We start from the raw sequence: 13733 nt of genomic DNA, 5'->3' as shown, positions 1-13733 counted from the left end.
CCTCTTTTCTTGCTCGATATGTTGCAATAAATTCAGTAATAAATTTACTTACTTGCTGCGCGGTATACGGAGGGGGGTTCTTCTAGTGCTGTTCCTTTGATTTCCTATGAATTTTATTTGTTCTATTGTTTCCAATTGATTTTTTATGATAACTAAAAATTTTTTTCAAAAGTTTGTTCTATAGTTTTATTTGTTCTATAGTTTCCAATTAATATTTTATGATAACTAAAATTTTTCAAAAGTTTGTTTTATTTTATGTCACTTCAAATGTTTTTAATTTCAGTTTGTTTTTTATAATAATCTAAAATTTTTCAAAAGTTTATTTTTTTTCTATTTTATGGCACTTCAAATGTTTTTGTATTTTAGTATTTTTTTTCAATCTTATTTAGTTTATTTCACTATTCACCCCGGCACTCCTATACCTTGGGACGGTCCCTGCTCGGGCGCCAGTTAATTTACCTGGGGCTTCTTTATTTTAAAAAAATAAAAAAATAAAAAAGAACTCGCAACCTTAATATTTTTTATTAATTAAATCAAAAAATTAAAACGCACAAAATTAGATTTTCTTCTTTTTTATTCCGTCCGATCTGTTTTTAATCTTAATTACAATTGAATAATTATTTTTATAATTTTTGTGTTTGACTCTACCTGTGCAACGTGATATTTTGTTACTTTCAACGTGATATTGTGTTGCATGGGAATTCGTTCAAAAATTCGTTCCCAACAAAATTGCTGACTCGGCGGCATGTGTTAAATTATTAATTTTTAGGCTGTTAACTTTCGTTTCAAAATATTTCTCAACAAAATTGCTGATTCGGCGGCATGTGTTAACTTTTTATTTTAGGTTGTTAACTGATATAATAAAAATATAATAAAATTAAAAACGTTCGCTGTAGTAAACAGATGTGTTTGGAAAAAGAAAAAATCTTGATACCTAATATGAAAAAAAATGTATGTCCTACAAAAAGAACTAAATAATTCCCATTTTCGTGGTACTTGTACCATTTTCATGACATTAGACTCCAGTACCATGAAAAATTTTTGCTTGTCATGGTACGCTAAATGTACCATTTCTTTTATCAGTTTTTATTAAAACGTACCATTTTTTATTGGAACTTGGAAATTCTTTGCTGTCGATATTTTTCTCTAAAAACATTTTTCCTCAAAAAAAGAATGATGAAAATTTAAGTATGCAAATAATAAAATAACAAACACGATAAAGATTTTTATGATATTTGTGATATCTATGACAGTGATCTCTACCACAATAATTGAATGGGTAAAACTTTTTTTGTGAAAATAGATTTTCGTACAGTTCTTGAATACTTACTAAGATTTTACGAAAACTACGTGACACTTCGACTTGTTTGCATTGTTTTGTAATTTTCGTTTCAAGAAAAATAGTATCTCGAAATAAATGAATTGGCGTTCAACATCACAAATTTGGAAAGATTCCATTAAAGATAGAAAGCTAAAATTTTATATGTACATAGATCTTTACTAGAAACTTATTTGCGTAGAAGAAAATGTTATAAAAGTTATACCCACCCTCTAAAAGTTATACCCCTCTAAAACCATAAAAACGGCATTTTTTAACTATTTATTGCAGCGAAACCATAAACATTTTTAAAATTTTGCAAAATATGAAAAATTGTGGCTGGCTTCTTCTATCGCGGCATATCATTTCTGAACTTTAAAAAAATAAAATGGCGGTTAAAATTTACCATAATTTAAACCCCGTTTTCTCCAAATTTTTGATGCCGTTTTTCTTCTACACCGTACGTTACAGGAGTCTTAAATTTTAGCAGCTTTTTTTTTTTTCACCCAAAAAAAGGATTCCAAATTTTTTTTTATATATCAATTTATAGCGAAATTAACTTAATAAAATCTACCTACATGCAAACATAATATTTTGTTCCTACACATATTTTCTATTTGCTCCATATAACAAAAAATGTTCATAGAATTAAAATTACTCATACATTTCTTCACTCTACACTACCCTTTCATTCTTATTTTTTATACGAATGCAGAACATATTTTTTTGAATGATATGAATCATCAGATTACAATTATAAATATTATTACTTTTATATACATACATTATAGAATGAATTTGTATATGCCTATAAACACAGAATATTATTTCACACAGCTGTATACATTCAATTGTTCATATATATAAGTGAAATCGTATCATATAATATACATACATATATAGAAGCAATGTACGCAAAAAATAAAAATATTCAAAAATACACATGTATACATAATTTATATTGCCTAATATGTATAAGATCAACATTCATGCGTACACATATAATTATCTCATAAAGCAAAATTTTTATTTTGCTGAGATTGCTCCCTATCAACACTCGCTCGTACACATATAATTATATCACAAAGCAAGGTTTTTATTATGCTTAGTGATCGCCCTGGCTACACTCGTTCGTACACATTATATTTAAATTGTTTCATATACATGCAAAATTTTATTTATGCTTAGTTGTCGCCCACTCACCAAACAAACAAACACATTATTATAATGTATTAGTTTTTTTGTATACTATTGCATTAGTAAACAACAAGAACAAAAAAAAAAGAGAGAGAAGAATGAGAATAGAAAGAAATTAGAAAAAGAGAATGAGAGCAATTATCTTAAATGATGGAAAGCATAGCTTGATATTGAGATTGTGTATACTAATATTTTCTTTTTGTTTAACAACAAAAATTTTAAATGAATTTAAATATTACATGATCGTTATGAATTTCTACTACTATGTTTTGCTTTTGTTTTTGAAAAAACTGTTGTCAATCACAGAATTAAATATTAATTGGTAATATTATCTACTACTTATATTGAATTGGAAAAATGTTGTTTAATAATCAAGCGAATGTTAAGAATTTTATGTTGAATTGATCTTGTGTAAATTATCCAAACAATAAAAGTAAAATGAAATGGCGCAATAATTTGTTTCACACATTTAACTCCAAAATTAAAAATGCATTTATTTTAATAAAATCTAAAAAAATTTAATGAACATTATAAAAGCTTGTACCAATGTGCATAAAAAGCTTAGTTTTCAAGTCACAAATTTTAGAACGAAACTTTGAATTTCTTTAAATTTTTGAATGCAAGTCGAAACTTTTTTTATACGCTGCTTCAATTCTCAGGCGTTTTGTGAAATCAAAAGCCAAATTTTATTCGTAAATTTAAAATTACCAATAAAATTTCGCTATGTACCATCATTTAAGTATACATATGTATAAGTAAATAAAATTTTCAAAAAAAGTTCATTTGATATAATTTTCATATAAATCTGATCATAACTTCATAAAAAAACATACATTTAAATAAATTACCTTGTTTTTGAATTCATAAAACAAAAAATTGAAAGTTTAGTTCAAGACTTTAATTTTATAATTCAGCATAATAACGTTACAAGAAAGTTCTTTATGATGCACAATATCCAATGCCTATTAAATTTTGTTCACAGTAATAAAATAGGTGAAACGATTGAAGGGGGGGCGCACTTTTTAGGAACCGCTTAGGGCGACGAATACATCAGGACCGCGCCTGGGTATACATAGATTGTATTTAAAAGCAGCATTTTCACTTATTGAAGGGAAATATGCTACAATACAAACCATTGGTTTTACCCAACTTTATTTATTCTTTGATTTAAACGATTACTTAAAGTTTTCAAAAAGATGTTATTAAAATTTTGTTGACAGTTCGTAACAACTTTAAATCTCGGAAAGTATGAAGCCTTAACCAATATATTGTTTAAATATTCAAATATTAAGAATTACTTAATTGCTGCAGGAAAAAATAAAAATGAACGATTTTTTTGTCTGTGGTACCATGATTTTAGGTTTTTTGTAAAATCTTTTGAAATTTAATTTATCGCAGCCCTGACCAGAAGTTTAAAAAATTGAATTTGATAGATTGACTTAGAAAAACAATAATTTTCAATATTTTGGAGAATACAGATTCTTTTGATTCTACTTTAAATTTTTGGTTTTTGGTCAATCTTTTAATTATTTCAATTTTTTGTATTTAAATAATTGTTAATTGTATACTAAAGTAATGAATTAAAACATGTAATAAAAATTAAAACTTAAACGGCTCTTTTATATTAAAACAAGTTGAATAACCCTGCTACGCGGCCGGCATATCACTCAAGATTATCGTACATATACAGTACAATATTAAGTTAGTTGATATGTAATAATAATAAAGATAAATATACGAGTGCGTTAATGTGGACAAAATTGAATAATGAAATTAAAAAAGATATTAATTACCAACCTCTTAGTGTTTAAGTAAAAAGAGAGATATCGAAAGTAAGAGAATGCCAGAAAATGTTTAGCAGGATCCGAAACTATTTGGAAAATAGTTTCGGATTGTGAAATACTCTGATCTTCTCTCATTGAAAACATATTTCGAAACGACAATAAAAAAAATTTTATTCTTTATCTTTCCATACCTGTTCTACAAATTATGTACATGTTTTATTACTTCAACCCGTTAGATATTTATAATACTTTATTACTCCAAGTAATACCGTCAAATGTTTTGAAAAATTTGTGGGAATTCATTACTTCTTACATACATACATCAATAGCTAACAATAATTTTCAAATTTAACATTTTAAAACAATTGTTATTTTTAGATATTACATAACACCATTTGACGAAAACTAACATCAATTTACTATTTGTGCCTTTTACAACTATTTAAAGATTTTAATTTTTTTAAAATATTAGTTTAAAAAAAACTAATTTTGAGATAACTAACTTATATTGAAACCGGGTAGAAATATTGAATTTTTTTCTTTGTTTGTTTCTTTGTTTCTTTTAACACGCATACATATTTTTTTTTATTTTTTTTTATTTTATTTTATTCGCCTAACTCAAACCAATTTACATAAAAAGCGAAAACAAAAAATGAATATACAATTTAGCAATTACTTAATATATACTTATACTAAAATCTATTTCAGTACAGAAATAATAAAAAAAAAACATTTATTAGTTATCTTTTGTTTTTTTTTCTTTTCTTCTTTTTTTTCTTTCTTTGTTTTTATACAAGACTAGTCGTATGTGCCTGCATTGCAAGCCTTGCAAGTATTATGCCTGTAGTTTTGGAATTGTGTTCCATTCTGTGGCTAAGATATTTTAAGTTTACTTTATTTCTTCAAAAACACACCCGTAATATACATATATGTTTTTTCTTAATAAATAATAAGATAAAACTTAAAATAAGAAAACTTCAAAAAAATAATTAGCAAAAAATACATAATTAAAAAATTAGGTTCTTTGAGATCCAATACCTTTTGAGTAATTTATTTTAGAACCTAGCTTTGAGTTATGTCGCATAAAATTGCAAAATACCTTTTACAATAAGCACTCTAAGCGATAAATTACTGTATACGCATAAAATAATTCGCTCCTAAAATGCATGCATGTAGGTATTTGGAGTTTATAATACATGCGAATAACACGCATGACTTTACAATGAGTTAACACCAATGCTAATCCTGAAAAATGCGATTTCCTAGATGAACTTTTTGTTATTGATAATTTATTCATAATTTTATTTTTGTTTAAAACGAAATTTAAAAAGCTTCTCCCTTACAAATCAATATCAGCGAGTTTCCATTCTAAATATTTTTTTGAAAATACCCTATTTGTAAAAAGTTTAATGCATTAGAATAACATTTTCTTATAAAATTTTGCCCTAAAAATATATTGTCAAGAAGTTTAATCGCGAAAAGAATACAAAACTAAATGTGTACGTACATACTTATTATAAAACAATGTAGATTTTATTAAAACTTTTTGTTATAACTCACACTTCCAAATATGAATTTACATACAATACCACCAAAAGTAAATAAAAAATTACCCCTACAGGATAGTACCATTTTGTAAAAAACGATTACAAAGCACCTTGGGAGGGGCTAAAGTGGGAGGGCGGATGGAATTTTTGCTTTTTCACCTGAGAAGTACCTGTATATATATAATAAACTTGAACTGTAAAAGCTACCAGACAGATAAAACCAATGGTAATTTGGAGAACAAAACCTTTTTAGTTGTTCTCTACTTTGTGACAGATCAATAAAATTTTTATATCTATTGGCATTAATAAACACCCTATTTATTGGTTCGTATTTCCCACAATTTGTTCGATGAAAAGCCGTAATAAATATATTTTCTAACGTAAACCGGGTACTGGTATTTAAGCTAGAATCAACAAATGTTTTAATTCTTGTAGTTTATTAGTGTATTAGTTTATCTATGTAGTGTAACTCATTAATTTGCCCATTTTTAACCTGGATAATGAACAAAATATCTGCAACGATTGTTCTAGATTCTAAAGTATTCAGCCTTAAAAGTTTAAGTCGGTCTCCATACGGCGGCAGATTTATCGGATCATGTCAATTTAGACCACGCAATGCAAATTTAATAAAGTTCTTTTGAACCGCCTGAAGTCTTCCTATATGGAAACAATAATGTGGCGGCCAAACTTTACTTGCATATTCAATATTAGACCGAACCAATGATATATACAAAGATTTTAGAATATAAGGATGATTGAATTCTTTACCCCACCTTTTTACAAAAGCAAGCATTGAGTTGACCTTATTGATTATTGCATTCAAGTGAGTTCTAAAAGTCAGTTTTACACCAAAGACAACACCCAAATCTTTAAAAAAAATCAGCTCTTTCTACAAGCTCATTATTAATACAGTAATCAAAAATAAAAGAAACGAATTTGCAAAAAATTAAGGAGCAGAATGTTGTGGTTGCACCAGGTCGAAAAAAAAAGCCAAATGCTCTTGCAATTTATTATTATCCTCCAAGCAGGAAATGACCTTAAAAATTTTTATATGATCAGCATAAACTAAAATTTCACTATACTTAATAATAGAGGTAATATTATTAATTGCCATTATAAATAACAAAACCTCAAGCGACTACCTTGCGGAACCCCTGAGTTGGCAACATACGGAATTGAAATGCATGATCTAAACGAAACTTATTAACTGCGACCCACCAAATATGATTCAAACCAGTTTAGCAAATTTGGAGAAAACCCAAGTCTTTCAAATTTAAATAAGATCACACTATGCGGTAATCGATCAAAAACTTTCGACAAGTCCATGTAAATGACGTGTTCGGAAACCATAATCCATAGCATTCAAACAGAAAAAAGTCAAATCTACTAAATTACTTATCGGTTGATCGTTTTTTTTTACAAAATCATGTTAATTCGACAGCAAAAGGCCCAAACACTGATCATAGATGGAATCAAAAAATATAAGTTCAAATAATTTATCGATAATTGGTCACCTCGTTTTTGGGACTCTTTTATGAACAGGGCGAATAAATGCTTCCTTACAAAACTACGGAAAATGACCACAAGAAAGTAAGCGAGTAAACAAAATTGACAGCGGACCAGATAGATATAAAGAGCAGTTTTTTAGTACTCTTTTAGGAACATTATGAGGGCCAGGAGAACAATCTGTCTCAAGCGCGTCCGAATATTTTTTACTCAAGAAATGGAAAAGTCCATTGAAGAAATCTGCAGAATTAGAAAGGTATCAAGATGATTAAAATTGTCAGAGTTAATATTAAAAATATTATTAGAATACGAGCTGAAAAGAAATCACGAAACACTTGTGTAATATGAAATGAATTATTGGAACCCTCATAATTCATAAAAGATAGAAATTGGTCACACTATCTTTTCGAATTAATAAAATTCCAAAAAGACTTTGAATTATTATTATAAAGATAATCAAATTCGTTATATCTATATTCCATTCCATGAATTTCAGGATCGGTTTTTCAACGGTGGTGAAGAGTTTACGGTTTTATCACGTCTAATATTAGTAAATAAGTCAGGATTTAGAACGTTGTAAAAAGAGAAAGAAATTTCATTTCGTCATTTGCAATTAAGGTACTCTAATCTGTAGTAACAATGAAGTCAAATTGTCTGTTTTGAAAATTAACTTTATTAGAAATTTGTTGGAGACCATTAGCGTTTAAACAATCAATGAAAATTTTCTGAGAATCATTTGCAATATGACCGGGTATTAAAAAACATTCTTCATCATGAAGCGTCCAATAAATATTTGGAAGATTAAAATCTCCAAACAAAAGTAATTCATGAAAGAATGAATATAATAAATAGCCTGGCATAAATTTTCATAGGTTTCAACGGATGAATTAGGAGGAATATAACAATTCACTATAAAAATATTCTTGCAAATTAAGTTCATCTTTATAGCAACAATTTCCAAAAACGAAAACTGATGCAAATCTATCTGATTCGTATTAAAACCATTTTTAACCGAGACCAGAACATCTCCGCCTTTTGCTATCAATGTTCCCCCAACAGAATCACTTGAGACAGCACCATATCTGTCCCTTCTATAAACAGAATAACTGCTCCCAAATAATTCAAAAAATATAATCGTATGGCAAAGCCAGTTCTCAGTTAAAATAAAATACCACAATCGAGGACAACTAAATTTACAAAAACTTCAGAGATTTTGTACGTAAGCCCCTAACATTTTGATAGTAAGTCGAAATAAAAGTAGGTTGGAAATTTATATTATGGCAGTTAATAGTGCTGGTGTTATTATCAGATATTTACATAGGGGGGAAAAATATAGAAAGAGTCAGGTGAAGTCAATGAAGTTTGAAAACATCAAGCAAAACCTCATGCGTAAATCCAAATTCAAATAAATTTAAGGGTAACAAAAGAAATATAAAATCTCTTGAGGAAATTGAGCAAGAAATACTTTTTTTAAGGACGAAAACGAAGGGCTTTTTTTCTTGTTCTTGGAAGAAGATCCTTACAAATATGAAGAAAGCGCTTTTTTACGTTACCTAAAAACTACTCAGGAAACACTTCCAAGTAATATAAATATATGACGAGCACAGCTACACGAAGCGCTGAAGAAGCTCTTCTCTTGTAAAAAAAATATAAAGCACTTCTTTGACCATTTTCTAAAATTGTCTGGTCTAGAAACTATTCCGATATAAATATTTACGATGTATTACACATATTCTTAAATTTTTTGAAGCATTTAATCATAACGATAAGCCTCAGGACTGATAAAGACCCAGGATCGAGTTCGTCACTCACTAACAAAAAAATTAAAATAAAAAGTATCTCAAAATCTAAAGAATCAAAAAGTACGGGTACTTCTAGTAGGGACTAGAGGCATGGGACAAAAGGCATTAGATAGGGTTTTGCCTTTAGGGTCCCAGAAAAAGCATTAATTCCACACACCATCCGCTTTCACCTCCTCCCAAAAAACTTTGTGACCGCTTTTTACAAAATGTTACTACATCCTGTAGGAATAATTTTTGTTTACTTTTGGTAGTGTAAGTATTCTATGTAAATCGTGTTTTGGAAGTGTAAGTTATAACAAGAAGTGAACACTACCCCAAGAAAATTGTAAAGAGTTAATGAAATCTACATTATTTTATAATAAGTGTGTAGGTACGCAGTAATGTACTCCTTTCGCGGTCTGCTGCGAAATGTATTGGTAAGCAAAACATAAGCGTACATGAAATTTTTGATAATATATTTTTAGGACAAAATTTATTAAGAAAATGTTATTTTATTTCATTAAACTTTTAAAAATAGGTTATTTTCAAAAAAATATTTAGGACGGAAACTCGCTGATATTGATTTGTAAGGGTAAAGCTGTTTTTAATTTCACTTTAAATAAGAACAAAAAAAAAATAAAATTATCAATAAAAAAAAAGTTCACCTGACAAATCGCATTTTTCAGGGTTCGAACCTGAGACTTTTTGCATAGAAATCGTATGCTATACGCGTTACCCTATATTCACGCGTTTTATTCGCATTTATTATAAAGTCCAAATACATAATATGTGCATGAATTTTAGTAGCGAATTATTTTATGCGTATGCTGTAATTGATCGCTTAAAGTGCTTATTGTTAAAGGTAATTTACGATTTCATGCAACATAACTCAAAGCGAGGTTCTAAAATAAATTACTTAAAAGATATTAGATCTCAAAGGAACTAATTATTTGTTTAATTATGTACTTCTCTGTAATTATTTTTAGGAACTTTCCTTAGAAACATATCTGTATGTATATTACGGATGTGTTTTTGAAGAGAAAAAGTAAACTTAAAATGTCTCACATAGGGAATGGAACAATTTTTTTTTGAAAAGAAGGCAGTTTTTAAAAATTATTATTTAATACTTCAAATTGATTATATAAAATTTTATTAGAAACGGATAATATTGGATTTTCTTATCGCAATTAACGATCATTATATATTAAATAATTATATAATATACTTAAGTTGTGAATTTTTAAAATTTACTTATTTGTAAAGAAACAAAGTTAAAACTATTTTAAATATTTTTTTCGTTTACAGGAGTACTACTGTTCTAAGGATAAAGACATAGCCTTTCGAATCTTTGAACTAGGTTTGAAAAGATTTGGTGGAAGTCCAGAGTATGTTATGTGCTACATTGACTATTTATCGCATTTAAATGAAGACAATAATACGAGAGTTCTATTTGAACGTGTTTTATCATCAGGAGGTTTGACACCACAACTTTCGGTTGATGTTTGGAATCGTTTTTTAGAGTTTGAATCTAATATTGGTGACTTATCAAGTATAGTCAAAGTAGAAAGAAGGCGTTGTGCAGTTTTAGAAAATGTAATTTTTATAATTTAATTTTACCTTTATTGCAAACAAATTTCAAATTTATTTAAATGAAATAGTTTATTATAAAAATGTTATAAAATTATAAGCATTTGCAAGGGGTGCCATTTGAAACTTAGGGAAAAGCTTAAACTTTAAAATTTTTACATTTTTTTCCGTTACGTCTTTCTTAAAAATTTTTGTGTTTCAGTTTACTGCGAAATTAACTTGATAACGTATACTATATACACAAAAATACATGAAAGTACACAAAAATTAAGGCATTAATCTATATTTTCCTTTCGCACAAAATGAAAGAAAATGTTTTTACATTTTAAAATTGCTCTAACATTTTACTACTATATACTACGCTTTTATTTATGATTATTATATGAATGCCCTAAATATTTTTTTGATTGATATGAATTAACCAGAAATTGATAATCAATTATTATTTTCATACTAGAAGACGTCAGAGGCAACCATCTTCGGTAATTATGGCATAGAAGGACGAATTTTTTTAAGTAATTTTTTCTGATTATTAGATTGGTTTTCTTATACTACTACGCTACTACACATATATACTTCAAAAAATTAAATAATTTAAAAAACAACATACCACAAGTCCCTGCATCACAGGTGAAATCGTTAAATATAGAGAAACTCAATAATAAAAAAAGTTTCAAAATATTGGGTGTTCTCTTCTACGAAAGAAATTAAATTTTAACTTTTTAGTTATTCAACTTTAAAAAAAATTGTTGTTTTAAAAATGTTCACTTGGAATAAAGTTATTTTTGTGCTCACCGTTCAGCATGGGCTGATTCATTGAGATTCACCGTAGTTAAATTATGTTCATAAACACTGCTCCGATAAGTATTAGGCCACTGCACTGAAAATTTTTTTCAAACTGCTTCAATCGGGTCAATTTCGACATAATTCGTATGTTTTTTTGCCGACCGTATTGTTTAAACAATAGGTAAGTTATGTGATGGCAACAAATTTTGCATATCGAGTTTTCGGTGAGAACGTACTTCTCCATAGTAAATAAACTATTTTTAGCAACCTGTCGGTCTGTGTGTGCACGCGTGTATCTCAAGTTCGGCTGAACCGATTTTGATGAAATTTTATATGTAAGTTTATTTCGACTGTGGCACGGATTGATCAACTTTTGGTATATATCAGGCCTCGGGAACTGCACTTTTTAGCGGGCCTGTTTTACATTTTTGAACATATTGAAAAAAATATTCAACCGATTTACTTGAAATTTTATATATAAGCTCAGCTCGACCGTTCGCGAAAATTCCTGTGTTTTGGAAGAAATCAGGCATCGGCAGCTAGACGTTTACTACGGGCCAAATATACATTTTTGTGTATATAAAGAGAAATAATCAACCGATTTCATTGAAATTTAATATTTGAATTCCTCATATTAAAAAAATGAAGATGTAAATTTTTTGGAAAATTCAGGGCTCGGAAACTGATCTGCGGGCCGATTTTACATTTTTCACCATATCTACGGAACGAATTGGTGGAATTTCTTGAATTTTGATATTTGAGTTCTGTTTGTTACCGAAACTAACTGGCGAGTATTTCAGGGAATTCGGGTGGCACAAAGCGAAACTGTACTAAGAGCCAAATTTACATTTTTCTAGGTTTGTTAACTATAAGCTTACTAATGTCCTAAAAATTGGAAAGAAGTATTTAACAGACATTTTTATAATGTTCAGTTATACTTTTATTTAACTAGACAATACACAATGCGGTCGGTTATGTGCTGACCACATCCGATTTTCTCAATTTATATTCCTTTGAAATTATTTTTTAGTTTGAAAAAAATTATTGAAAAATTTGCTTCCTTTTCTTTGCTTAATAAAGTTTCGGGTACCGAAAACTCAATATGAAAAATTTGTTGCGGTCACATAACCTCCCTCACCGTATGCAAAAATTATGTGGGTGGGTTTCAATTGGTAGACGTATCTATCAGTATATCAATGATGTCAAACTTCTATATCTACTTCAACAACTTTTCTATATATAGAACCTTATTGTGATCGGCGAAGCGAATGAAATTTTTGGCGAATATGAATTTTTGGTATTATAATTAGCGAATTCGCCTAAATTTTAGGCGAATAAACTATCAAATTAATGAAATGAGAATTCTGTGTGATAAGCTTGGCGAATGAAACCAAAAATCAAAATAATACATAAATGTTTTTTTTATTCCATATTATACCATTTATGATATAATGGAAAAATCTAAACTACTTGTAAAGTAAGTTCAAAAAATTCTACAACTTATTGTAAAAAATATTGATTGTTTAATATTAATTTAGGCGTGAAAAAAACCACCCAAAATTCGAACATTTAATTAAATTAATGGAGAACGACCCCGACATTGCTAAAGAGATAGCAAATAAAATTGTTTTTGCAAATAAAATAGAAGAAACAGATATCTGTGGTGCTAACCTCATTATTTTGGTTAGGTCTTTTGATGTCTTGCGGTGGCAACGTTTTGAATCTGGCGAATGAAAGCATGGCATGCGAATTATGTATTCTATTTTATTAAGGGTAAAAAAACAAATTTTTTATTCTAAAAACGATTTATTTTATTTAATTTGTTAAATTGGCAATCGGAACAATTTTACAGTTAAACATAGACTTTGATTTAATACTTAAGAATTATTATTCTTACATTATATTATATATATTTATACTTTTAAAATATTCTTAATCTAATTTGAATTCTTCGTTTTTATATTATTAGGACAAAAAATGAAATTTTTTTGTCTTGTTTTTTTGAAAAAACAAAAATTTAGCAAAATTATATACCTGTTAGCAAAATTAATATTTGCTAACAGGTATTATTAGTAAATAGATATTCTTTTAGTTTTATTATTTTCGTGCTTTTAAACATCAACATGTTTTTGAAGGGGCGACGACTCAACAAAAATAAAATTTTGCACATACGAAAGAATCTAAATATGTGTACGACCGGGCGTTAACAGGGCGCAACATTAACATA

At 28.1% G+C, this 13733-nt stretch overlaps 1 protein-coding gene across 3 annotated transcripts in view; it reads left to right on the top strand.

Moving 5' to 3' along the window:
* Positions 1 to 13733, top strand: part of LOC129616462 (protein suppressor of forked) — a 74276-nt gene that overhangs the window by 39913 nt on the left and 20630 nt on the right. For all 3 annotated transcript variants that reach the window (XM_055532101.1, XM_055532099.1, XM_055532100.1), the window contains one exon: positions 10439 to 10726. In XM_055532101.1, the coding sequence (XP_055388076.1) occupies positions 10439 to 10726 (288 nt within the window). The remainder of the gene's footprint in view (positions 1 to 10438; positions 10727 to 13733) is intronic.

This window comes from Condylostylus longicornis, unplaced genomic scaffold, assembly GCF_029603195.1.
Source record: "Condylostylus longicornis isolate FDR11 unplaced genomic scaffold, ASM2960319v2 ptg000214l, whole genome shotgun sequence".
Lineage (NCBI taxonomy): Eukaryota > Metazoa > Arthropoda > Insecta > Diptera > Dolichopodidae > Condylostylus > Condylostylus longicornis.
This window is presented reverse-complemented; position numbering and strand designations above follow the sequence as displayed.